This window comes from Petaurus breviceps, unplaced genomic scaffold (assembly GCF_028583685.1).
Source record: "Petaurus breviceps papuanus isolate PSGF00001 unplaced genomic scaffold, PetGlider_PUasm1.0 190, whole genome shotgun sequence".
NCBI classification, from domain to species: Eukaryota; Metazoa; Chordata; class Mammalia; order Diprotodontia; family Petauridae; genus Petaurus; species Petaurus breviceps.
This window is the reverse complement of record NW_027185810.1, coordinates 9,007,681-9,033,946: the sequence shown is the minus strand read 5'-3', so window position 1 is coordinate 9,033,946 and position 26,266 is coordinate 9,007,681. Positions and strand designations below refer to the sequence as shown.

General features: G+C 37.3%; 1 protein-coding gene across 3 annotated transcripts in view; it reads left to right on the top strand.

The window, feature by feature from the left end:
• Positions 1–26,266, top strand: part of MBOAT1 (membrane bound O-acyltransferase domain containing 1) — a 144,107-nt gene that overhangs the window by 109,138 nt on the left and 8,703 nt on the right. For 2 of the 3 annotated variants that reach the window (XM_069092489.1, XM_069092488.1), the window contains 5 exons: positions 275–458; positions 3,065–3,257; positions 13,563–13,666; positions 18,373–18,437; positions 24,729–24,861. In XM_069092489.1, the coding sequence (XP_068948590.1) occupies positions 275–458; positions 3,065–3,257; positions 13,563–13,666; positions 18,373–18,437; positions 24,729–24,861 (679 nt within the window). The remainder of the gene's footprint in view (positions 1–274; positions 459–3,064; positions 3,258–13,562; positions 13,667–18,372; positions 18,438–24,728; positions 24,862–26,266) is intronic. The other variant, XM_069092490.1, reaches the window with a different exon arrangement.

Here is a 26,266-nt window from a genome sequence, read left to right as displayed (position 1 = left end):
AAAGGAAAGTGTTTGTATCCATTAAAAATGTAAGCTTCTAGACTGGGACTGTTTTTATCTCTGTATCCCCAGCCCTTAGCACAATGCCTGATGGTTAGTAAGTGCTTAATAAATACTTGTTGAAATGTTTATTGAGTAACCATCTGTATGATAAAGAGCTGTATAATCCAGGACACCAACCAACATCTGTGTTTACATTTTGGCCATTTGCAACTTTAGCTAAAGGGATGGTGAACTTCATCTTTTGACACTAACCTTTTGCTTGTGTTTGCAGAATTAGACCCTCTTTCTTGGAATACATAAGCTACCTTCTCAATTTCCTGAGTGTCATAGCTGGGCCCTGTAGTAGTTACAAGGACTATGTGGCTTTTATCGAGGGGAGGCACATACACATGAAGTTGCTGGAAATGAACTGGAAGCAAAAAGGTTACAGCAGTCTTCCTAATCCTTCACCAACTGTAAGTCATTCAATGCCATTTTTTTGTTTTTTTGCAAAGATCTAGAAAACAGTGTTTTGCTGTGTCAGGGCTGAGTCCCACTAATAATTGTCTCCCATAAGGAGCCAAGCAAGACAAATCTACTGGGATGCTTGATATTGTCTCTGTGTGAAAATACTGCTATTCCTGCTGGTCTTTTTGCTGGTGGGAAAAAAGCTGGCAGAAGTTCTCTGTGTCAGACCAACATATGTTTGCTTTACAGAGCAGCTCATTGGCTGGGAGGCTGGTTAATCAATCAATCAACAAGTATTTATTGTTAGCTGCAATAGCATTTTCTCTGGTACCCAGCTGTTGTGCCAATGCTCTGTTAATAACTGCAACATTCTGGGGGTTTGATCATTATGAATTGGAATTCGAGCGCAGCCATAGTGTATGTCAGAGAGAAAATGTGTAAAACCAATGTGCTTTGCACTTCAGAGACTATACTTGCTATAGTGATTACTAGTCATAAACAGGCTTGCCAGAGAATCAGTTATGGACTCAGGGAGAAAGTTTACAGTGACTTTTTTTTTAGAGCCATCTCTAAAATCTAAACATATGTATGTCATGAATTTACATCTAAGATGTACTTCTAGCTAAGCTAGATTTGTTGGAAATAATTTTCCCATAATTTTATAGGGAAAAATAATTGTAGTAATTGGGAACCTCCACTAAATTGCTCCTCCAGTGGGTCTTTGGGGTGTGGAAGTGACCCTGAACTTTCAAATGTTGTATTAGTAGACTACAAGCTACTTGTAGCAGCTTCTACCATCCTGGAAGGGTTGCAATATGTTTGTAATAAGGTTTGTCCAGTGATAATCTGATGACACAGAGGCTTAAATTTAGTAAATTTGGGGAGACTCATTACCAGATTTGCTGCAGTCACACTTTTTTTTTCAGCCATATTAACTCTCAGAATCATAGAGGGACTGTGATCTGCCTCAGGAAAGGGAGTGCCCACACCAAAGAAATAATCATTTTGAAATGCCAAAATTTGGGGGAGATGGAGGAAAAGAGGCAAGTTCAGCTAATTGACCTAAAAAAATCCAGTTGAAAGTCTATTGCCAAGGGCAGCTATGTGGCTTAGTGGGTAGAGCACTGTCCCTGGAGTCATGAGCACCTGAGTTTGAATATAGCCTCAGACACTCACTTACTAGCAGTGTGACCCTGGGCAAGTCACTTAACCCAGATTGCCTCCAAAGAAAGAAAGAAAATCTATGCAAAAGTATGAGCATAGTATTTGGAATTTAAGTTAATTATTAATTATGAGATAGTTTGGCATGGTGGATAGAGAACCTTTCTTGAAGTCAGAAAGACTTGGTTTCAAGGCCTGCCCTTGTCACATATTAGTTATAGGACTCAGGTCAAGTCACTTAACCTCTCAGTGGCCCAGGTAACTTTAAGACTATGTTGCAGAGAAAATACCTATCTGCATTATTGGTAGAGGACAGAATTTCCTCTTTGGGAGGAAATGCTACTGAAATCATCAAAGGTCTGATCCAAATATTCTATAAACATTCTTAAGTAGAATGTATGTGCTAAATCTGATTAAAACACCTTTGCCCTAATTTAGTATCCCAGTCAATAGGGAGCAGATTAAAAAAAAAGGTCTAGTGAGTGATATGTAACATGAGTGAGTATAGTAGTCTGATTCATCTGAGTAGCTCAATCTTTCAGTATATTCAAAATAGTGATGATGATAAAGTTTATACAATGCTCATTTTTATAGTTTTGGAATTTGGAATTTTGGCAAAACAACACTTAGTTGGAAAAGTTGAAAAGAATAATTTGGTTGAAAGCAACTTTGAGAAACTATTTTATGTCCTGTGTCTTTGAGTTCAGCCATTTTTTGCAATAATTTTTTTAAAAAACATTCTTCTTAAGCTTCTTTTGGAATCTATTCTGATATTGGGTCATTTCACTAAAATTTAATTAGAATTAAATTTCTGGATAAATTTGTTCCCATGACAAGTGAAATCCATTTCTCCTCCAGAGAAGGAAAAGATCCAGTTATTTTTTCCCTGAAGAATAGTTTCAGCATAAAAAAAAAATTCACCTTCACCTCCAATTTATTTTATTCTTTGGGTGATAAAATCTTTCAGTATTTGTTTATAGTAGAAGTTGATAGTTCAAGTTTATTCTTCCATTATGAATTACAACTAATTCTCAATGCCAAAGATAAATTATCTATAAAAATACAAAAAGAGGGGGTGGCTAGGGGGCGCAGTGAATAGAGCACTGGCCTTGGAGTTAGGAGGACCTGAGTTCAAATATAGCCTCAGACACTTAACACAAAAACTGGTCTATGTGACCTTGGACAAGTCATTTAACCCTAATTGCCCTCCAATAAAAGCAAAAAAAAAAATACAAATAGATCATGTAAACAACAATATTAGGGAGGTTCAGGTTAAGTTAGATACTGTAAATAGGATCTGCTAATAATGATCTGCTGCTATTATTTCTACCAAATAATGTGAAATAACTTATGGTTATTAGGTTTTCCTTAACTTTTTAGATACCTTGGACATGCTCTTTTTCTTATCAATTTATTATTATTTATAGCTTCATTAATATTTATTTCTTTTCAGGGAGCAGTGATACACAAACTGTGTATCACCCTGGTGTCTCTCCTCTTTTTTTTGACTCTTACGAAGGCCTATCCTGTCACTTTCCTGGTTGATGACTGGTTTGTCAATCAAGCATCTTTTTTGTCAAGGCTTTGCTACTTATATGTTGTTATGCAAGCATCAAAACCAAAGTATTACTTTGCATGGACATTAGGTAAGTTGATGGAATGGTTCAAAATTGATTACCAAAAAACCTAGAGTAGAATTTGTGAAAGGCATAGCCAGGGCAAAGTTGTGGTATACTTAATTGAAAACACTGATAACATAATGGAAAACTTCTGAGCCAATTCACTATTCTTTTTGCTTTCTGGTTTTGGAAGACTCATAGCAGAACTACTTGGGTTTTTTTCCCCCCCAAAAACCAACTTAGTAATCAGTGGCAGAAAGTAAAGTGATCTTGGCTGTTGTTTAAACCTGATGTCGGTAATAGATGTCAAAACCTAGAAGCCTTTTTATCTACCAGTTAAGCTTGGTCCTTAAGTGCATTGGAAAATTTTTCTTTCTCTGACCTCCCCACCCCATTTATATGTACATTAATGTAGACACTTTAATAAATTAACTGTATTAGCATGTTCCTAATTTAGGCTAAACTTTTAAACTTCAAAGCTTTCAGAAGTGCTATTTTTTTTTCAATTTCACACACCAAGAAGAAAATGCTTTTGTTTTCTCTATCTCTGTTTCTTCCTCTGTCTTTCTGTCTCTTGCTCTCTCTCCCTTTTAAGGTGGAACACAACTTTATCTTAAGTTTAATCAAACTTTTCAATTTTTAACTGGAGCAAGGAACTTGGCCAATTTTAATTTTTCAGCGTTTTCATTTTAACTATTTGAGACTTAAGGGGAATGTGTAGGGCCTTGCAAGAGTGAAAACAAAACCCCATATTTACTTACTAGAACAGAATAGGTTTCTGATAAGTATACGTCAGTTTCCTATATTGCTGCCCTTCCAGAAAGTGGTTTGCCATCTTAGTTGAAAGTAGCATGGTTACTGATGATAATAGCAGCTCCACATTCAGTGGAATGAGGTCAGCTTAGCATAGAGCCATGAGCATGAGGGACTATTATATACATGATTTATTTTCTTATCCTTTCCTTTTTTTCTCCAAGAATTTGATCCAGCTATAAGTTTATGGTTAACAAGTTCTTTTTTTATTTTTTAAAGAGCTAGAACATCTACCAAAGTGACCAACCCATGGCAGTATCTATACAGTATACATTTTTCACAATAGCTAACAGTTTTTTAAAAACTAAATTGGTACCATTGTACCATGTGATAGAATTTACTTTGGAGCTCGTTTACTTCCATGTTTTGCTTGTATTCTGACAACCAGCTTAATCTTTCTTTAAATTTTTGCTTTTCTCTGAAGCATAACCATAGAGGTTATGGCAAAAACCTTTACATCAGCTGTCAACTCTGAAAAATAAAATACCAAAGGGATCACAGAGGTCATAGGCAAAAAGCCTTCTGTGTTCCACTGGAAGAGTGAAACTAAGACACATATTCTGAGACCTAGTCTAGGACCAAGGGGACCCAAGGCAGCGAGGCTAAGCCTTAATATATAAAGAGGTGACAAGACAATGAATCAAGCGGGGAGCTGTAACAGCAGCAGTGAGGGGTAATGGTAACAATGTGTCAGGTTTGCAGAGTGACAAAAGTCTATTCATAACAAGGCTTTATGGCCAAAATATGGTTCCTGGAGGTGCTTGCCCAAGTTCGGGGACCACTAGGGCTGATTTGAGCCAAATTCTGTGATTTAGTTGCAGCAGAGTTCATTCAGAGGATGAGTACAAAGGACTATTGTTATGCAAAGCTCAGGATGCATCTTGCTTGTTGGGCCTTAGTTCTGGAAAACAAGGTGTTTCCTAATTAAAAAAGAGAAGAGTACTATTGTCATGAGGGTCTTGAAAGGTGGGACCTAATCAGGCATAGGGGCTCTCAATTTTGTGAAAACCTTTTCTCCCTTTCCTTTCCACTCCCTGTCAACCAGTTTGTATTCCAAGATTGGGCTGGATTGACTTCTAATTTTGGATGGAGAAATGAAAACAAGACCTCTCAAGTTTTCCATGGCTTCACAAAGAGTTCTAAGATACTCTGAGGACTGACAGGCAGGTCTTCAGAGATCCAGACCTAATGAGGTAGTTTGGAAATTTTGCCAGGAAGGTACAGATTCCTGGTGAGGGTATTTCTGGAATTATTTAACTGTTGGACATATAGAATAAGATTAATATATGATGGCTTGGTCAAATTTCTGTTTGTTTTGTAGATTACCATCTCACTAATTTGGACCCCATTTTGTTATTTTAGACCAGGATCAAGATAAGGTTGTCTTTACATTATGTTTCAGAAAATAGTTTGCTAAGCAACTGAGAAGAAGTAAAAATGGGAGGTGGGGGGAGGAATGAATATATGGATAATTATAGAAAAAATTTTGATTTCAGAATCTTGAAAGCATCCATTTACTTACAATTGACTTTGTAACTAGGCATAACTTTAATTTAATCCGTAAAGCTAATCGCCTACAGAATTTCAATTGGAGAATCCTTTGTCAACCTAGTTCTAGTTACTGAATGTACTTGAAATAATAACCATTTATTACTTTGAAAATATTCTCTACTTAACATGGCAACCCCATCAATTACTTTAATTAGTAAGGTTTTACTCACTTTAATAATAATTTACTCACTTTTTTGTGAGATTAGTGTAAGAGGGTAAAATATATGTTAATATTATCACAAATCCAAATGAGTTGCTACCAGCTTGAGGAAATTTTATTTTAATAATTACTTGTCTGTGTTATACAAAACAGAATTAGAACTGTTCTTTTATCAGGAAACTTAGAATCTCAGTCTGAAATAAAGAAAGAGAAAAATATTAGCAAAGTCTTGGCACAGTGATAGATACAAAAATTGGCTAAAGTTCAGTAGTTCAGATGATCCATAATGACTTAAGAAGCTAGTAAATCTCTTTTCTCATCCTTTTCATCTTATTGGCCTGAATTTGACTACATAAGACCTTTGACTAACTTTATTTTGTTCAAAACTAACTTTGCTACCTCCTTAGACTTTTCTTTGTGTTTTTTATTCCACCTCCTCTTATTACCTGAAACCTGGTTTCCTCCCACGGAATCACATCCCTTGCAAACAAACTCCTCTCCGGGATACTATTCTTTGTCCCATTCTTCTTCAATGATAGATGTATGAGACTGGTATGTTCTTTGCTTCTGATTGCAGTTTCCAGACCATTGTTCTGTAACAATTACTGAACTCAACAACTTTTTCCCATTCTGGGTTCTTGCTATATAATTAAACTATAGTTTCCCCATATTTCTGTATACTCACTGAATTCAAGGGTACTTTCCTATCTTCCACAATGACTTTTCCATATGATTGAAATCTTCCTTTCCACTCCACCTCTTACTCATTGACCTTCAGTAACACTACTCTCAATTTCTTGATTTCTTTATTTCAACACCCTCTCACTCTCTACTCAATTTTAGCAATTAGATGTCACAATCACACATGAGATACTGCTCAGAAATTCACTGCTTCCAAGATTCTAGGTGCTGAAATTCTCCTCTGATTTTTTTTTGCTGTTCTACTTTTCTCTTACCTTTGCTTTCAGTGAATTTTTTTATTGTGATTCATAGTACTTTGATACCTCCTTACTTTGATAATTTATAACCCCTATTCACCCCAATTCTGCATTTACTTCTGTACTTTACTTGTTCAGTTATCTTAATAGCTTATTTTTCACCCTAGAATACTGTATCCCTTCACATTACATCATTTCCTATCTTGTTAATTTTATTTTTTTTAAATTTTTATTATTTTTTAAAGCAATTGAGGTTAAATAATTTACTCAAGGTTACAAGGCCAGTTATTTTGTGTGGGTGTTAAGTATCTGAGGCCGGAACCAATCCTGGGTCTCCCGACTCCAGGGCCAGTGCTCTTACTCACTGCGCCACCTGGCCGCCCCCCATCTTGTTAATTTTAAATCCTATGTAATTTTCACCTTGCAATTTGTTTACTTCTGGCTCCAGACTCCTAAGTATTATTGGAAAAAGTCATAAAATTTTACTTCTTGAGGCTATCATAAATTCATAATGTCTTAATTGAGTATCCCTCCATTCATGTCTCCCTGTTATATTTAGAACAATGACTGTTCTAAAACTTTTTTTTTATTATTGTCAAGCCCCTAAGTCTATCCCCATATCAGTAAATTACTTCACCTACTCTACTGAGAATTCTGAGAATTTGACCTGTCAATCCTCCTATATTTCTTAAAAATTTTCTATTATAAACTCACAATGTCTGCTTTTCCTTCAGTCCAGAGGAAGTGTTGACTCTTTTTTTGGCTGTTCTCCCCTCCCTCTCCCTCTCAGCAACAGATTCATGCATGCATAGACGTTACCTTCTATACCATTAATATCATTGCCTCCTACATTCTCTGAAATCTTGTTCTATTATCTCTCTTTTTCTTTTTTGTATTTTCAATGTTTATTTCTGCACCAGCTTCTCTTCAGGATGGCCGTTAGAGAAGGGTAGTTTCTATGTTTCTATATCAGTGTCAGTGTAGCAAGAGGTCTTCCTGTCATTCATGCTTGGATCTGTGCTGTTCAGCATTTTACCAATGATCTGGATAAAGACATATAGAAAGTAAACTCAGATAATACACCCATCAGCCTAAATTTGACTGGTGACATGAAGGTGAGAGGGATAACTAATGCATACTCATATTCCAAAAGTATCTTGAAAGCTTAGAACATTGAAGTGCATCTAACAACATGAATTTCAGTAGAGATACTGAGAAAGTATTATACTTTGATGTGAACATCACCTTCACAAAGTCTAATGTGAAGGAAGCACAATTATTCTTCAGTTATTCTGAAAAAGATCGGGGGGTATTAGTGGACTGAAAATTCTCTTTGAGTCAGTGATGTGATGATGTAGCTAAGAAAACAAACGCAAACTTGGCATACACGAAGAGAGGTATAGAAAGAGTAAAGAGGTTATTATTCTCTTATAGGACTCTGACCTTATCAGACCTCATCTGGAGGACTGAGTTCAATCACTGTGGTTTAAGGAACATTGGTAAACTAGAAATGAAGGGTCTTCGGTTTATGACATAAAAAAAAAGCAGTTGAAACAAATGAACATATTTAGTCTGGAGAAAAGAAGACTTAGTGGAGGCATGATAGCTATCTTCAAGTATTTGAAGGGCTGTCATATGAAAGATGGAATGATTTTGTTCAGATTAACCCCACAGAAGAGAATTAGAAATAATGGGCAGGGGTTGCAGAGAAGCTAATATAGTCTTGATGTCAGGAAAAACTTTCTAATGATTAAAACTCCCCCAAAATGAATGGGCTGCCTTAAGTGTTCCCACATTGGAGGACTTCATACCCATCAGTTGTATTATGGCTGAAATCTCAAATTCTGTTATTCTTTTGCCTGTAAACATGATCATATCTCTCCTGTCTCCCCAAATTATTGACTACTAGATTTGCATCTCCATGTTGACCATTCTTTAGAGACCTTGACTTATATTTTCAAATGCCTTACTGTGCATCCCTACCTGGTGGAAGTGCTCTCTGGAGACTTGAACATGTACTAAAACTAACTCATCTTTTTTCCCAAAATCTCCTCTTTCTCTAACTTTCCTGATCTGATAACATTACCATTCTCCCAGCAACAATACTTATCCTTCATCACTGATTTATTTCTTTGATCCCTCAATCCAGTCAATTGGCAGATTCTTTTATTTCTGCCTCCATGATATCTCTAATATTCTTTTCTGTTCCCTCTACTTAAAGTTCTGCAAGGTGGGAAGACCCATTACCCCTTAGGTAGTCCACTCCACTTCTGGAAACTTGATTGATCATTAGAAAGTTTTTTCTGACACCAAGACTAAATCGACTTCTCTACAATCCTATCTGCTGTTCCTAACTCTCCTCTCTGTAGTTAATCAGAACAAAACCATTTCATTACTACTACTGTAGTTTAAGGCCTTTTAACATTTCTTCTGGTCTACTGCAATAATCTCTTGACTTGCCTTCTCTTCCACTCTTTTCCTTTTCCAAAAAATTCTACACATTACTGCAAGATTAATTTTCCTAATGCAATTTGATTATATTGATTTACTGCTCAGAAACCTCAAGCTCTCCATGGTCTATTAAATCAATCCCAACTCCAGTTAGAGAGGCTGTTCCATTCATACAATGCTCCATCTCTGGCATTTACAGCAGCTGTCCCTTACCCCCCCTTTACCTGGAATTCCTTTCCTCCAATTCCTAACTTCCCTGTCTTCAAGACTTTGCTCAAGCCTCACTTCCTGGACAAGACCTTTCCTGGTCCCCAGTCTCCAGTGTTAGCACCTTCCCCACTGAGATTCCTCCCATTTACCATGTGTATATATCACATATGTACATGATATGCATAATCTATGTATTTTTTCTGCCCCCTTAGAATGTGAGCTCCTTGAAAGCAAAGACTGTGTTTTTGCCTTACTTTATATCCTCAGAATTTAATATAGTCTTTGGCACCTAGTAAATCCTTAATAGATCATTATTGATCGACTAAATGACTGATTTACTTTTCATAGGCGTAAAGGCATGCAGGAGCAATTTTCCAGAGGACTGCTGCTGTGACCAGCTTTCATGCCTCTGATTACATAGTATAGTGAGCTCTATTTTTATTCAATAACAAATCAGAGCAAAACATTCATATAAAATCAAGATACAGCATTCACAGTGTTATAGCTTATTACAGAAAATCAAAATACAGCATTCACCATGTCACAACTCAACAACTTATCACTAAACTGGCCACATAGTTTTCACCAAAGTGGTCACATAGTTTTAAACAAAGTACATTCATTTAATCAATCACAAAATCCTTAATTCAATCACAAAGTACAAAAGTAAAAGTTCTCCACCCCTAGGTCACAGTAAATCATAATCTTTCTCAGTCAGTACACAATATCCAAGTAAAGTCTTCTTTCAGCTTGACTTGAGGCTGGCTCTCAGCTTCCATGGTTCCTCTTCCATGTTCCCAACTCCAACTGTCACCTGGGTTCAAGAGGAGGCAGCTCCCAGTTCCTTGTCCAGCTCCTTGTCCAGTTCTTCATCCAGTTCTTGTTCCACATTGAAGCTCACAGTGTCCAGTCCACCTCAAGTCCTTCACAGTTCCTGTTTCTGGGAAGACAAAGTTTAACAGAGCCACAATAATATTCATGCACATTGCAGGCACCATCATCAATTCACTATCTGCCTGTGAAATCAACTCAGATCCATCAACAAGGTCTGAGAACTAAATACAAATCATCAACATGGAAATCAATACAGACCCACAGCCAGGCTCCAAGAGTTCAGCACAAATCATCAGTAAAGTTGTAGGACCTCCAAAACCCTCCTGCAGGACTTCTGTAAACTTACAACCAGAGAATCCTCCTTCAGGGTTTCCAGTAAGGTCCCAGGGCTTCTATACAAAGTATCACAAACAAACATCAACACAGACAGAGCAGACAGACAGATCTTTACCTTTATGTACCACAAGTTTTCTCCTTCTTGACTCTGCCACCACAAGAGTCCTTTTCTCAGTTCTGCTGTCTCTAGCCTGGGCTTCTCCTTATATATGGTCATTAGCTCCTCCCCTTCCTGTTGCAGGAGTTCATGAGTTCTAGGATTCACAAGTTGTGGGGTTCACACATTGTGTTTCATAACAGACTTGATACAAGGCTCAAAAGATACTTGAACTTAAACAAGGTGTTAATTCAATAGCTGAAAGAAACTGTGAACTACTTCTGTGCTTGCCATTGGAATAGGCCTTTTCCACTTTAACTTTTATCTTAGTTTTATCAGATAATATCAATTAAGTGTTTAGTATAGTGCCTGGTACATAAAAGTGCTTAATAAATACTTGTTCCCATTCCTTTTACTTCCCTTCTTCTCTCAGTCTATTCTCCTTCTTGTTATGCTCTAGTTAAACTGGATTATTCATCATTCCATGTTGAAATAAAATACTGAGATATGTATATGCCTTGTTTTGGCCAGCTAGCTAGTCAGCTGTTGTGTTGCATTTCTTTGGTAGCAAGAAGACTGCTAGGTGGTATAGTGGAGAGAGCCCAGGGTCTGGAGTCAGGAAGATCTGGTTTTAAATCCAGTCTCAGAAACTTATTAGTTTTGTGACTTTGAGCAAGTTACTTAATCTGTGTCTGTTTCCTGTTCTGCAAAACAGGGATCATAATTTAGCACCTACCTTCCAGTTTGTTGTGAGGATCAAATGATAGAATATTTATTAAGGCTGGCCCATAATAGGCACTTAAGGAATACTTGTTTCCTTTCTTCCTTCTTTCTATTTATCCCCTTCTCTAAGTTCTGAATATGGTAGGTGTAGAATTAGCATTTTGGTTAAAGCATTGATGCTTTAACCAAGGACTCTGCTTTTACTTTTGGTGTCTGCTAATAGGTAATCAGTGCTGCCTCATTATGGCTACATATGCAGTTATTAGATTTTTTTTGTCATGGAAAACATAAGAGGGATCTACCACTCTGCACTGTTTAAAAAATAATTATTTAGATTCAGAACAACAGGACAGAAATTAGTTAAATTCACTTTTAGACATGTCAAACAGTATCACCTAGGATAAATGAAAATAAAATAAAATAAATTCTAAGTTCAAAGACTTTTCCAACCAGTTTAAGCTATGACAAAGCTCACTTTCCAACTAATTGATCTGCTCACTCTACTCTTACTGTTTTCATGTGTTCCAGTTTATTCTGCTGTCAAGGACTTAACAATGCAGTTATTATAAGCCAGATTACCAATAATTTGATACATCTGAGGAGTAAGAAAAGTCTCTGAAATTTCCCCAGCCTAGTTGACGGAAGGTTTCAGTTGGAAGAGATCTTTGGGAGGAGACGGGCTAACCCCTTCACTTCACAGATGAGGAAACTTAAACCCAGATATTTTCCTTATTTTCCTGGTCAACTAACTTCTGTTTCATTCTTAGAGCACCGTTCTTTCTTTTTCTTTCCTGTATTCTTCACTTCTACTAAGGTCTGCTAGGGTTCTAGCTGCCCCTAGTTTTTAGCTGTTTCTAGTTTTCTGTAAGGCTTGCTCAATAAATGATACCATATGACTCAATCATAATTTTGTGAATTGACCTGTGTAAAGGGAACATTTTCCAGCAAAATGAAATATTGTCTAAAAGAATTAAATCGTTAGATACTACAAATGTATTTATACTTTAAAAAGATTGATGTTTTCACATTAAGGTGCTCAATCAATATTCATTAAATTGGATTGATTTTCTTGGAGCTTTACCAATCTTTTGGGTTCCAGTATATTGTGGGGCATCTCTTGGGATGCTTCATAAAGAAACCAAGGATTGTAAATGCTTCAAGGAACACATTATCTTCAGAAGTCAGAGACGTCAGTTTGATATGTCACTAGTGATTTTTTTTTTTGCCATTCTTCTTCTGGTATTTGTAGGACGGAATTCAGCTATCCATCATTACAAAGTAAATCAGAGTTCTTGGATGATTTTAAATTATATCTTCACCTAAAATTAGCTAGAACATTCCCTAATTCTTTAAAAAAATATTTACTAAACATCTACTATGTTAAATCTATAGTAAGGCACTGACCATGAAGTGTGAGAGAGTTGTTTCTAAGTTCTCTTCAAGTCCCAAGATTGAATGATTCTATGATTTTTTTAAGACAAAGTCTCAAAATAATTAACTTGAAAGTAAATGGAAAGCTAAAATTAGTTCTATAAAACTGGAAGACATTCTGTGATGTAAAATTTTCTGAATAAGTTCAGTTTCACTATTCATAGTATGAGTGAATTAATTGATTAGAAATTCGTTTTCATCAGGAAATTTTATGGTTTTTTTTTTTTACTATGTATTTATATATATTTGGAGCAAACAAATAGAAACAGTAGGTTTTTTTCTGGAGGGGGGAAGGCAGGGCAATTGGGGTTAAGTGACTTGCCCAAGGTCACATGGCTAGTATGTCAAGTATCTGAGGCCTGATTTGAACTCAGGTCCTTCTGACACCAGGACTGGTGCTGTATTCACTGTGCCACCTTGCTGCCCCAAAACAGTAGTTTTATGGTGAAGATTATTGCTGTCAATATGAAGGCTAACTGACATAAGTAAAATTCTTCCATAACTGAGTTAGTAATATTCTTAGATTGTAAAATCTTAAAATATTTGCAAATCTAACATCTTTCACAATTTATGGTGCAAGAATCCTTTTTTGTTTGTTTTTGTGTAGCTATCTGTACACAAAAGTATCATCAATCTTTTGATTTCAGTTATCTATTTGAGCTGAGCCAGGATAACATCTGGATAATATCAGAATAATATTTTTCAATAGATAATTTTGCATTTATTTCTTATTTGATTCTAATTTCATTTTCCCCCCCACTAAAAACCTCAACAATGCACCATTACAGCTGATGCAGTCAATAATGCAGCTGGCTACGGGTTCAGTGGAATTGATAAGAATGGAAATTTCTGTTGGAATCTGCTTTCTAACCTAAACATCTGGAAGATTGAGGTAATTTGAACTTTTGTTTGAACTTTTCTTCTATAGGAGATAAGTACAAAGGCTTATTCTGTATGTGATTTTAGAATTTCAGAGGGAATGTTACGATAGTATTAACATTACCTGAGAGACAGTGGCTCAGATCTTGTTATCAATGTTAAGATGTTTTTTTTTCTCTCATTTTAGGAACAGTGAAGTTGGTCATCACAGATAACAATGTGTCTGTAATTGTGTACAATATTCTTCTGATTCTGCTCCCTTCAGTCAGCATCAGTTTATATTAGTCTCTCCAGGTTATTATGAAGTCTGTCTGCTCCTCGTTTCTTATAGCACAATAGTATTCCATTACATTCATATACCATAACTTGTTCAGCCATTTCCCAATTAATGGTCATCCCCTTGATTTCTAATTCTTTGCCACCACAAAAAGAGCTGCTATAAATATTTTTGTACATACTGGGCCTCCTCCCACTTGTATGATCTCTTTGGGATACAGCCCTAGAAGTGGTATTGCTAGGTCAAAGGGTATGCATATTTTTATAGCCCTTTGGGCAAAGTTCCAAATTGCTTTCTAGAATGGTAAGATCAGTTCACAACTCCACCAACAATGCATTAGTGTTTTGAATTGTCTTAAAGATAATTTCATCTTTCAAAAGAAAGTAGATGAACCAACAAGGGAAAAGTCTATTATGTATATTATTTTCACTAGGAGGAATTCATTATTGGGGTGGAAATTATTAAGGAGGGTGTGATTGATTCCTCTGAAATTTGTGGAATAGGAGAAGAAAACTTGGCAGAATCTTTAATATATCCTAGAATTCAGGAGAGCAGATTATATAAATGTTCAGAGGAAGAATACATAGGATCGTATGGACTAAATTTCAGATCAAGAGGGATAGAAAGCTCTTTAGAATTAAATTTAGAAAACTTAAATGCAAATAATTCTTATGTGTAAGAAAAATTGTAGTTTTCCAAAAAGATTGTGGTTATGCAGATGTAGTAAGAAAACTCCCAAGAATGAAATTCTGAAAACAAAAATGCAAACAATTCTGATGAGTAGGAAAAATTGGAATTTTCTGAAGAGACTGTGATTGTACAGATGAAGTGAGGGTAATCTCATCTCATTCTCTAAAAATGAGGCTTGCTACATCTCACAGGTTTTAGGAGGTACCTTGAAGAATTGATGTTGCTTTCTCTATTGCCATTGTCTCATTTCCCCCCACTCTTAGTTGCCAGTAATTAACACCTTAGTTACATCTAATCATTTAGTATCAGTTTGCTTTTTGCAATCCAATTTACTTTGTAGATAAAGTGATAGCAAAAGTACAAACATTTATGCCTCCCTACCCCCAATGCTTTGGTAGGGACACACTCTCCCCTATATTATGCCTACCATCGCTCTCTGGATGCTGTCAGCAGAATCAAACCAAGAGCAGATATCTATTGAGAGATAAAAGAGTGACCAAGGCTGAGGTCAGCAAATGCTTGATAAAAGAAATACTTCCCAACAATGAGAGCTCTCTGTACATGGCATGGGGCTGCCTCATGAGGTGAGAAGTTCTCATTCTTTGGAGGCTGCCACGTAGGGGCTGGAGGACTAGCTGTCAGGTACTTTCTAAAGATGAATCCTTTTTAGGTTGACATCAGACAAGATGGCCACTTAGTCCCATTGCCATTTTCCAAAGCTGAGATTCTGTAGGGTTTCTCTTTTCCCTCCCTTTGTTCTTGTGTCGGTCATGTCTGGCATATTTTCATTTTATCTTCCTTTAGCTAAGTGCCATTCATGCTTTCCTGGCATTAGAAATAGACATAGTGAAATTCCCACATCCTGGGCCCTTTTCTTCCCTGTGACTGAATGGGTGTGGGGAGATGCTCCAGACCTGGGGATGCATGTATCCTGTGGGTGTTGCTTCACTGACTGCTAAGAAGCAGCAGTAGAATCCCTTGAAGGAAGAGGATCAGACCAGGGAGGAGAGACTTTATTTGTAGAGAAGTCAGGGAAAAACACAGTGGACACATACCTCTTGTGCTTATATGGAAGCCAAGTGACAAACCAATAAAACAGTAACCAGAGGGCCAGCATGATTCAGTGGAATGAGCACATGCTCCAGTCAGAGGTATTGGGTTCCAATCCTGCCTCTCATACTTAAATACTTAGGTATTTAAGGGGCAGCTAGGTGGTACAGTAGATAAGAGTACTGGGTCTTCAGTCAGGAAGACCTGAGCTCAAATTTGACTTCAACATGCTACTTGCGTGATCCTGGGCAAGCCACATAACCTCTGTTTGCCTCAGTTTCCTCAGCTGTCAAATGGGGATAATAATAGTCTACCTAGAAGGGTTATTGTGAAGATCAAGAGGAGATAATATTTCTAAAGTGTTTAGAACAGTTCCTGGCACATATAGGTGCTATATGTGGCCGTAGGCAAATTACTTTTCCTTCTTATCAGGTTTTTTTCTTATCTGTAAAATGAAAAGTATAGCAAGGGATTCCTTGACCTCCATGGATATTTCTAGGTCTAGATCTTAGAGCCTATGACAAAAAGGATGCTTAAGGGAAAAATCCTCTGATTTTTTTTGATAGCCCAGGCTTTATGCCTCTAGGGAGAGACAGTTCTCAATGGCTTGTCTAATGGGATATGACAGAATGTGCAGGCAAGCTTGTTTTTCTCTTAGAGTACAGTGTCAGCAATCAAGTGCTGGTTTTAACAAAAACACCATCGTCCAACCATCTTTGAGAATGTTCTGTGCAACAAGAACAAAGAAAGCAGGAATGCTTGTGATCATTATGCAGTTATACTGTGCTGTTTAACAATTGTGTGTCTGGTGCTTTTTGCAGATGCTTTTGCCCTCTCCTTTTCTGCAGGGTCTGAGGACTACTATGCTGAGGATAAAGGTTTAGCAGAGGTGGTTAGCATAGGCATGAATGAGTTCCAGAATCAGTTCTAAGTGAATGAGCAGTTCTTTTAGTAATGGTGAATTCAATCATCTAGAACAAGAGAGAGGGTTGGTCATAGGGAGCTCTTCTAAATGTGCAAATGATGACCACAAGGACAGGTTTCAGTTCTGAAGACAGTGAGGGGTTATAATTCAATTTAATTCAATTCAGTAAACATTTATTAAGCTCTTACTGTGTACATACAGGTACAGTGCTGGACTTGAAATCTGGAAGACTTGGTTTCTAATCTTCAGACACTTTGCTATGTCACCCTGGGCAAACCACCAAACACCTCTCAGCCTAGGTTTCCTAGTCTGTAAAATGAGAATAATAGCAATTCGAACTTCCCAGTGTTGTTGTAAGGATGTTTGAAGTATCTTGCCGACTTTAAAGTTCTTTTAAAATTCTAGTTATTATTGTCAAAGTGGCCGACTCCTTTTATCTACCTGGATGGTGTCAGGAAGTATTTGCATGCCCTGTGGCATTTTTTCCTTCCTCAAAAATTCTTCCATTTCCCTCTCAAGGATGTTACTCCAGAAGACTCCAGAAAAAGTTTCCTTAAAACCATTCCCACCTTATACTTGGCTGACCTTTAGTTCACACTAAGCCAGATCCCAAATAAGTTCATTATTTTTTCATCTCTGTCAACATTGAGATTTGTTGATGGAAAGGGGCTAGAGTTACCTACTTATTTACCTACTTACTATTGAAGATGATTAGAAAGAGAAAGCTTGTATTCACTGTATATTTGATCCTGAAAGAGATTCAAAGCCAGCGGAGGAAAGCAGCTTTGGTATAAGTAAACCTGCCTTGTGGGTATGTTTTTCACTCTATTAACCATAAGGAAAAAAAAAAAAAGTTGCGGGGGGGGGGGGGAGGTTTAAATAAAAACCATTAGGTCTAAGAGTTAAACACCCACAGCTAAATAGATAGATGTTCAGGTTGCCTCTGGAGAAAAGTCCTCTCCTTCATTCAACATCTTGTGCCAACATAAGGTTTTCCCATGGTAAAGAAGAATCTGTTCAAAGAGATTTGAACTGGATTTTTAGCCTTAAAAGAGTAGCTTTTTACTTATGAACTTTCTGTATTTTGTGGAGAGAGGTAACCCACCATCTCTCTACCACCTGATGAAAAATGTGCTGTGAGAACATCAACTAGAGAACTTGTTCAGGACTTAACTTTGTGGCTTACCTGAGTCACCCCCACATGCTTGGACAATTTAAAAAAAATTTACATTGCATATTGTGACCCCTTCATGCATGGAATCTCTTAATCCCTTAGGCAGCATTGGATGCTTTTTTGAGCCAATGCTGCTGACTATGGCATTGGCTCCATAAGGATGACCTAGTTTGTGGATTGTCCACATGATAAAGAATTGTGTGTTAAGCTAGAGCTGTTACCCATGTGGGCGTGAAGTTCACATGATTAAAATTTTCCTGCAATAAATCTTGTGCTAATGTATTCCATTTTAAAATTAAGATGACTTTGAAACAAGAGTAGACAGAAAACCCACAATATTTTCCTTCGGTTCTCCCATGACTTGAAAATAATTCTTAAGAAAAATTGAGAGGTTGCACAGCAAGTTTGGCCACACTTATAAACATCAGAGAATTTTAGTGTATGTGATGGAAATATTGATTCAACCTTAACCGAATCTAATCATCCCTGGTAGAATATGATGACTGTTATGGCCATTTGGGGTAGGAGTCAGCATTACTGGGTGAATTGGCATTGCTTAGTATATTTTAATACCAATAATAGGTGTTTCTTTCTTCTTCCTAGACTTCAACAAGTTTTAAAATGTACATAGAAAACTGGAATATTCAGACAGCTGCTTGGCTAAAGCGGTAAGAGAAAAAAAAAACACCTCTCTCTTACTTATGGAATTGGGACATATTTAAATGGAATTCACTAAATGAATTATAAGTGTAAGCATTGATTAAATACCTACCTTTTGTACAGAGACAGAAGCAAAGATAGTCCTTAACCTTAAGCGATTTATACTCTAGCCAGGGAAGATAAGGTGATTTGTGGGGGAATATACTATAGGGGATTAAGAAGGGCCTCGTCTAGAAAGTAGTGCTTGAGCTGTGAGCCTTCAGTGAAACTAGGAAATCTACCAAAACACCATCCTCAGTTCATAATTCACTGATTTTTGAACATGCCAGTTTGGGGGAATCTTTTGGTCCAGACTCATGATGTTACAAGGGTAGGAAACTCCCTCTACTGTTTGAAGATTGGCTACCCTATAACTTAAAGCCTTACAGAGTTGGCTGGGTCACTGAGAGGCTAAGTGATGTGTACATGTGTACATGTGTACATGTGTACACACACAGCAAGTGTGGCTCAGAGGTAACACTTGAACCCAGCTATTCTTGACTTCCAGGTAGACCCTGTAACCATTAACCCACACAATCCCCCAGAATGTGCAACATATGCCATATATGAATAAGAAGACAGAAGGGTAGTGAGCTGAGAGTTTACATTCAATTCAATGTGACCGACTCTTTCATTAAGCCAGGATTTACATGATACTTTCAGGTTTCTCAAGCATTGTACAAATGTGATCTCATTTAGTCCTCATGATAGCCTTGTGAGGGAGGTGCTATTTTATCCCCATTTTACACAGCTAGTAAATAGTTAAGGTAGAATTTGAACTCAGATCTTACTGACTTCAAGTCCATCAGTCTTTCCCATTTTGCCACCCAGCTGCCTTTTCTTAGTTACCCACCAGAGACCAGGTAGTGTGATAAGCCATGAGGATGTAGAGAGAAAAATAAAAATATCCCTGCCCACAAGGAACACATGTTATATAAGGAGGAATGACCTGTACATTTCAAATTAAATACAAAATTTATGCAAAGTAATTTATAAAGGGTGAGGGGAAAGAGAAAGGGAGCTAAGTGGCACCATAGTGCATAGAGCACCGGATTTGGAATCAGGAATATTCATCTTCATGGGTTGAAATCTGACCTCAGACACTTACTACCTTACCTGTGTGACCCTGGACAAGTCACTTAACCCTGTTTGCCTCAGTTTTCTCATCTGTAAAAATGAGCTGGAGAAGGAAATGGCAAAAAAATCCAAGTATCTTTGCCAAGAAAACCCTGAATGGGATCACAAAGAGTTGGAAATGAGACTGAACAACAAAGGGGGAAGAGAAGACACCTGTCTCATTTGAAAGATAATTTCTTAACATAAGACCGTTTTTTCAGTGGCCTACTAGTGGAGATGAATGTTCTCATATCTGTAACATTGTCTATAGATACCTAAGTAACAGTCAGCCTTCAAAGAGGCCATAATTTCATGCTAGCCTCCATTTTGAATTGGTAGTAATAAAAACAGTAGGATATCCCAAGCCTTTGACTATATATGCCTTCTTTTTGATGATTTTGTTGATATTTTCCTCTTCTTTGCTACTCCTCTGTTTTCCCATTTCCTGAACATGACTTGTAGGGTTATGGTAACAACTTCCAAAGGGGCACACAACAATGTGGTGTTCTTTTTTTTTCCTTTTCTTTTTTAATTTTTTTTTTTTTTTTTTACTTTTAGTTTATAAGATTCAGTTCCACAATCCCTTGAGTTTCAAATTTTCTCCCCCTCCCTTCCCTTTCCCCCCGCCAATGGTGGCATGTAATCAAGTATAGGATCTGCAAATATTTTCACATTAGACATTAGCCAGGTTGTAAAGAAGGATTATAACCAATGGAATGAATGATGGGAAAGAGGAAACAAAACCAAACAAGAAAAAGAAAGAGAGCAGGTAATTTGCATCAATCTGCAGTCAAACTCCATAGTTCTTTCTCTGAATGTAGACATCTCTTTCCATCATGAGTCTTTTGGAGTTGTCTTATAACCCTGCATTGCTGAGAAAAGCCTAGTCTATCAAAGTTGGTCATCATATACATTGTGTTTGTGTCTGTAATTGTGTACAAATTTCTCCTGGTTCTGCTCTTCTCACTCAGCATCAGTTTGTATAAGATTCTTTAGGTAAATATGAAGTCTGTCTGCTCATTTCTTGTAGCACAATAGTATTCCATTACATTCATATATCACAACTTGTTTAGCCATTCCCCAATTGATGGGCATCCCCTTAATTTCCAATTCTTTGCCACCACAAAAAGAGCTGCTATAAATATTTTTGTACATATGGGTCTTCCTCCCTCTTCTATGATCTCTTTGGGATACAGCCCTAGAAGTGGGTCAGAGGGTATGCACTTACATCCATTTGGGCATAGTTCCAGATTGTTCTCCAGAATGGTTGAATTAGTTCACAACTAATGTGGTGTTCTTCAACAGCATCACTTTGTAGTTTGTGAAGCATGCTGTCTATAGTTGTGGTGTGGTGAGATGGAATGTAAATGAATGAACTTTAAAAACTGATTTCTATATGAGCAAATAATTTCTGATAAACAGAACCTCTGATGGACCATTAAGATTGATGTTAGAGAAGAGACAGTTGTAAGCAAATGTCACTGATTTTCTGTTTCTGCAGCACAATCTCGTTCCCTGATTTGTTGTGAATTTCCTTTCATGTAGATTTCGCATGCTTTATGTATTTTACAAGTAATGATAATGCAGATTTTTGTTTATCATTTTATTGAATGTCTACTGCCTTCTAGGTAGGCTCAGCACTGAGTGTAATGAGCTATTGCTACTATGAACTTGTATAATGCCCACATATATATGTACATAGAGAACACATATCAATTCATCTTTTACAATTAATTTTATTCATTATTAGGATTTGTTTTTATCTTTGCATTTCTGCATTTATTTCCTAGTTTGTCCCTTTCATTGCCACAGCAACTTTAAGCTAGGAGAATTTATGGACTGAGGTTTGAGTTGAGACTGATAGATCTTAACGAATGCTTGTGTCAGATATCACCTATTTGCTATTTTCCTATAGCATCTGCATGCTTACAGGATCTATCAGTGAGATCACTTTCAATAGATATTTTCTCAGATGGGTAAACTGATTTGCTAAGATGCTGAATGACTTATTTAAGGTCATGCAGAGAAAGTACTAGAACCACTGCCAAAGCAGAGGGGAGGCTGTTCACCTAGTCACCTTCATTGCTTGGGTGCCTCTTTGGACACACAAAAATAGGGAGTATGAAAGAGCTGATAGATAGGAAGGCTTCCTATGTATCACATTAAAGTACTTTGTCCATCCCTGACATTTTGTAGATAAGGAAGCAGGTCCCAAGGGGTTTTATGGTTTGCTCCAGGACATACCAATAATCTATAGAATTGTAGGGATTGAAACACAGGTCTTCTGTTTTCAAATCCAATGTTCTTTCTTTTGCACCATGTGGCTATTATTTAGTCTAGCCTCTCACTTTTTAGTGTAGGCATAACTTATCCATAAATTCTTACTATTCTTTGTAGGATAGGAGTGATGGCAAAGTTGTGTTCTTTCTACCTAGCAAGTAAATTAATTTTTTCCCTCCTTCTTTAAAAAAAAAAACCCAAAACAAAACTAGGTGGTACAATAGAGTGGAGGGCCTGGAGTCAGGAAGACTCATTTTCCTGAGTTCAGATCTGGCCTCAGGCACATACTAGCTGTGTGACCCTGGTCAAGTCACTTAAACTCTGTTTGCCTTAATCCACTGGAGAAGGAAATGGCAAACCACTCCAATATCTTTGCCGAGAAAACTCCATGAATGGTTTGGTCCCTCCATGAATGGTTTGGTCCTTGGGGTCATGAAGAGTCAGACACAATTCAACAACAACAAAAACAGTATTCCATCACATTCATAGAATACAATTTATTTTTCTTTCTACAAATATTGATTAAATAATTACTATGCCCAACATAAGAAATACAAGGATAAATAACTTCTTAAGGAGCTTACAATCTAACAAGTTTCACAGAATTTATACTAGTTATATGCAGGGCAGTTAAGTCAGATCAGACTTCAAGTATGGGTCAGATGGGTCATTTACTCCAGACTATAAATCTAATAATATTTTCACTGACTATGACTGGAAGGAAATTGAAAGTGAATTAAAAATACTGGGTTATTAAACTGAATTGGTTTCCAAGAGTACCCAGTAAGGGTTGATTGGGACCTGTATATGCTAGGGTGACTCACAAAATTGAGTGAAGATTTGGAGGTCTGATTCCATGGACAAGAAATTTCAAATATCTTTTAGAAGATAGGTTTCAAAACAATTTCCCTTTCTAATCCATTCCCATGACCTGTAATAACTCTTTAGGATCCTGACAATTTTTGAGGCGGTGAATGAGATAAAACTGCTTTGCTGTTATTGACGATGCTTTATTCTGCCTCTTGGCATGTTTTCTTATTTTGTGATATTTGGATAAATGCCTTACATTGGAAGAGATAGGTGTGTCCTTGATCTGGACTCTGTCATGAAAGTAACTTGTTCTCCCTTATTCTCTCCAATTCGTACAGGACCATTGCAAGAAAAAAACTCCAGTTTTCCTGGGTGTAGGAGGTGGGAAGGTTAACAAGGAAGTCAGAAGTTTAAGGGCACTCCTATCAATATGGAGAGATTATATAAACAAGGGAAAAAGTGAATATTTGGGCCAAGAATAGATAGGATTTCTTGTTATATCCACAGAGACTTTAAAAGAAGGGCAAAGAAAAGAATATGAAATGGGAAGCTCAGTGGTGCTGGTTTACTGGAAAAGTATTTTTAAAAAATTAGACTGTGCCTCCCATTATTTGAATAAAACAGTACTCAGTACTTATTCAGTGCTTAAACTGTGGAACATGAAATGACTTAGAGACTACCCAGTTACAAAATGTATTTGGAGCAAAGGTTTAGTGTAATTTTCTTAAATTTTGGCATATTATTTTCTAGGTTAGCTAGGTGGTGCCAAGGATAGAGTTCTGGGCCTGGAATCAGGAAGACTTATCTTCCTGAGGTCAATTCAGGTATCAAGACACTTATTAGTGGTGTGACTCTGGGCAAGTCACTTAACCCTGTTTGCCTCAACTTCTTCATCTGCAAAATGAGCTGGAGAAGGAATGGCAAACCACTCTCTTACCTTTGCCAAGAAAACCCCAAACGGAGTCATGAAGAGTTGAACAAGACTGAAAATGACTGAACAGCAACCAGCTCCTATTCTTTACTCTTAATCCCCATTCTGCTTATGCCACCAACCCCCAAACATTGTACGATTGCAATTCATTCATTCCATGAACATCTCTGTGTGCACATTGTGCTTGATGCTTCAACCTCATTTGGTACAATAATAGGACAAATAATTAAATATGCCAGATAAGGTGCTAGAGTAAACATGTGATAAATTCCCTAATCTGCTTTTGCCTAGTTCAAGAAGAAAAAGACTTTTTGGAGGAAATGAACCAGGTTTGCAGATAATACAGTGGAAAGAGTGCTAGATTTGAAATAGGAAGACCTGCGTTCTAATCCTGACTCTCCTACTATTTACCTATGTGATCTTGGACAAGTCACTTAAACTGGGATTTAGATACCTCAGTTATAAGTGAAAAGAGTGGACCAGATGACCTCTTAAGTTCTGTTTCTCCCTCTAAAATCTAAAGTAATATTTACAATGTGCTTTGTATAGTTCCTGTCATATGTTTTTGGGTCATGTCCAACTCTTTGGGACCCCATTTGGGGTTCTCTTGGCAAATATCCTGGAGTGGTTTGCCATTTCCTTCTCCAGTAGATTAAGGAAAACAGAGGTTAAGTGACTTGTCCAGAGTCACACAGCTATTAAGGGCTCTATTAAGAGTCCAGATTTGAACTCAGATCTTCTTGACTTCTTGTCCGGCTTTCTATTCACTGAGCCATCTAGCTGCCTCCTGGCATATAGTAGGTGCTAAATAAAAGCTTATTCCATTCCCCCTAAAATCAGTGAGTCTTTGAGACTTAATGAAATGATTTCTAGAATTGTGTAGGAAATCCCTGGAAGAGTTTATGTAAGCATATAAAAAAACATGCCATGACACTGATAGTTATCTGGTTCCCCAGAGATGAATAAGGAAATCCATAGGAGGCTTGAAAATAGTCCCCCTAGAATTCAGAAACAATGATGGAATTCTAGAACATCAGTGCAGGAATGACTTCTAAGTAGGTGTAATTAGTTGTGTCTTGGGCATTTCACCTGCAGCAATATTTGTGCATGACTCTCATTACAGTGTGTGCTATGAGCGGGCTCCCTGGTACCCTACAGCATTAACATTTATCCTGTCTGCATTGTGGCATGGTGTCTATCCTGGATATTATTTTACATTCTTAACTGGAATCCTGGTTACACTAGCGGCCAGAGCAGTAAGTGTCCTTTGGATTGGTGTGTATGTGTGTGTATGTGTGTGTGTGTGTATGTGTTGGAGGGGCCATTCTTTTATTAACTTACTTAGATTGGTTTGCTTTTTGGTTTTTGTGATACCTTTAAAAATAATTCTTCATTTCCCGGTAAAATGCTACTAAATAGGAACTCAAAGAGTAGCTAGGTGGCCAGTGGATAACAGCATCAGGCTTGGAGTCAGGAAGACTCATCTTCCTGAGTTTAAATCTGGCCTTATCAACACTTATTAACTGTGTGACCCTGGGCAAGTCATTTAACCCTGTTTGCCTCAGTTTCCTCATCTGTAAAAAAAAAGCTGCAGAAGGAAATGGCAAACTGCTCTAGTATCTTTACAAAGAAAACCCCAAATGGGTCATGAAGAGTCAGACACAACTTAAAATGACTGAACAACAGAGTAGGAATTTTTGATAATCTTACAAAGGGCTGGATTTGTTTTCTTTCATACTATTAGTGAAGAAAAAGTTTCCTAAGCAAGCAAAGTAAAGGAGTTTATAAGAGGAATGTTTGACTCAATTAAGAGAACAGATTGTTTTCAAGTACTTAGTAGCATCCATGAGCATACCAACCACCTGCTAATTACAGATGATTACAATCTATTAATTAAAGTAGGTATGGCAGAACAGTAACTCTACATTTATCTGGGGATCAAACTAACATAGAACAGCAGGCTCAATTTTCTGGAACACAACCTTGAACTCATAAATAATCAGAAATGCCTCTGAACCCATGTCCTTTGTAGGGGAGGAGTATGGCCATGCTTAGTCCATAGCCTATTGATTTAGGATTATGGGTAAAATTAAGTTTACCGATTTAATAAACGTAGCATTCTAGTTTCTCCTGGTAACTTCCAGTTCTTTTTAGATTACAGCATTCATTCATTCTTTAAACAATTGTTTTCCAAGCACCTACTGGGAACTAGGTGGGAGACAAAGCTGAATTAGACACGGTTTCTGCACTCAAGGAACTTACGAGTTAATAGGAGAGATAAGACTTGGTAAATGATCCCAATATGAATCAGTATGTGATAATTGCCATTAGAGATACAGATTCAAAGTTCTACATCTTTAGGAGAGGGAGATTTTCCAGCTGTGGTGATTAGGGAAAGCTTCAGGAAGGAAGAACATTTGAGCTAAAGTGTGTTTTATTCCATTTGGAGTAAGTCGCTGGGAGCTGAAGTATTGAAGGAAACTTCCTCACTTGAACTGAACTACTACTTTGGGGGGGGAGGGGCTAAGTGACACAAGGGATAGAGTCGGGAGTTGGGAAGACCTGAGTTCAAATCTAGCCTCAGACACTTACTAGCTAGCTGTATGGCCCTGGGCAAGTCCCATAACCCTGTATGCCTCAATTTCCTTATCTGTAAAATAA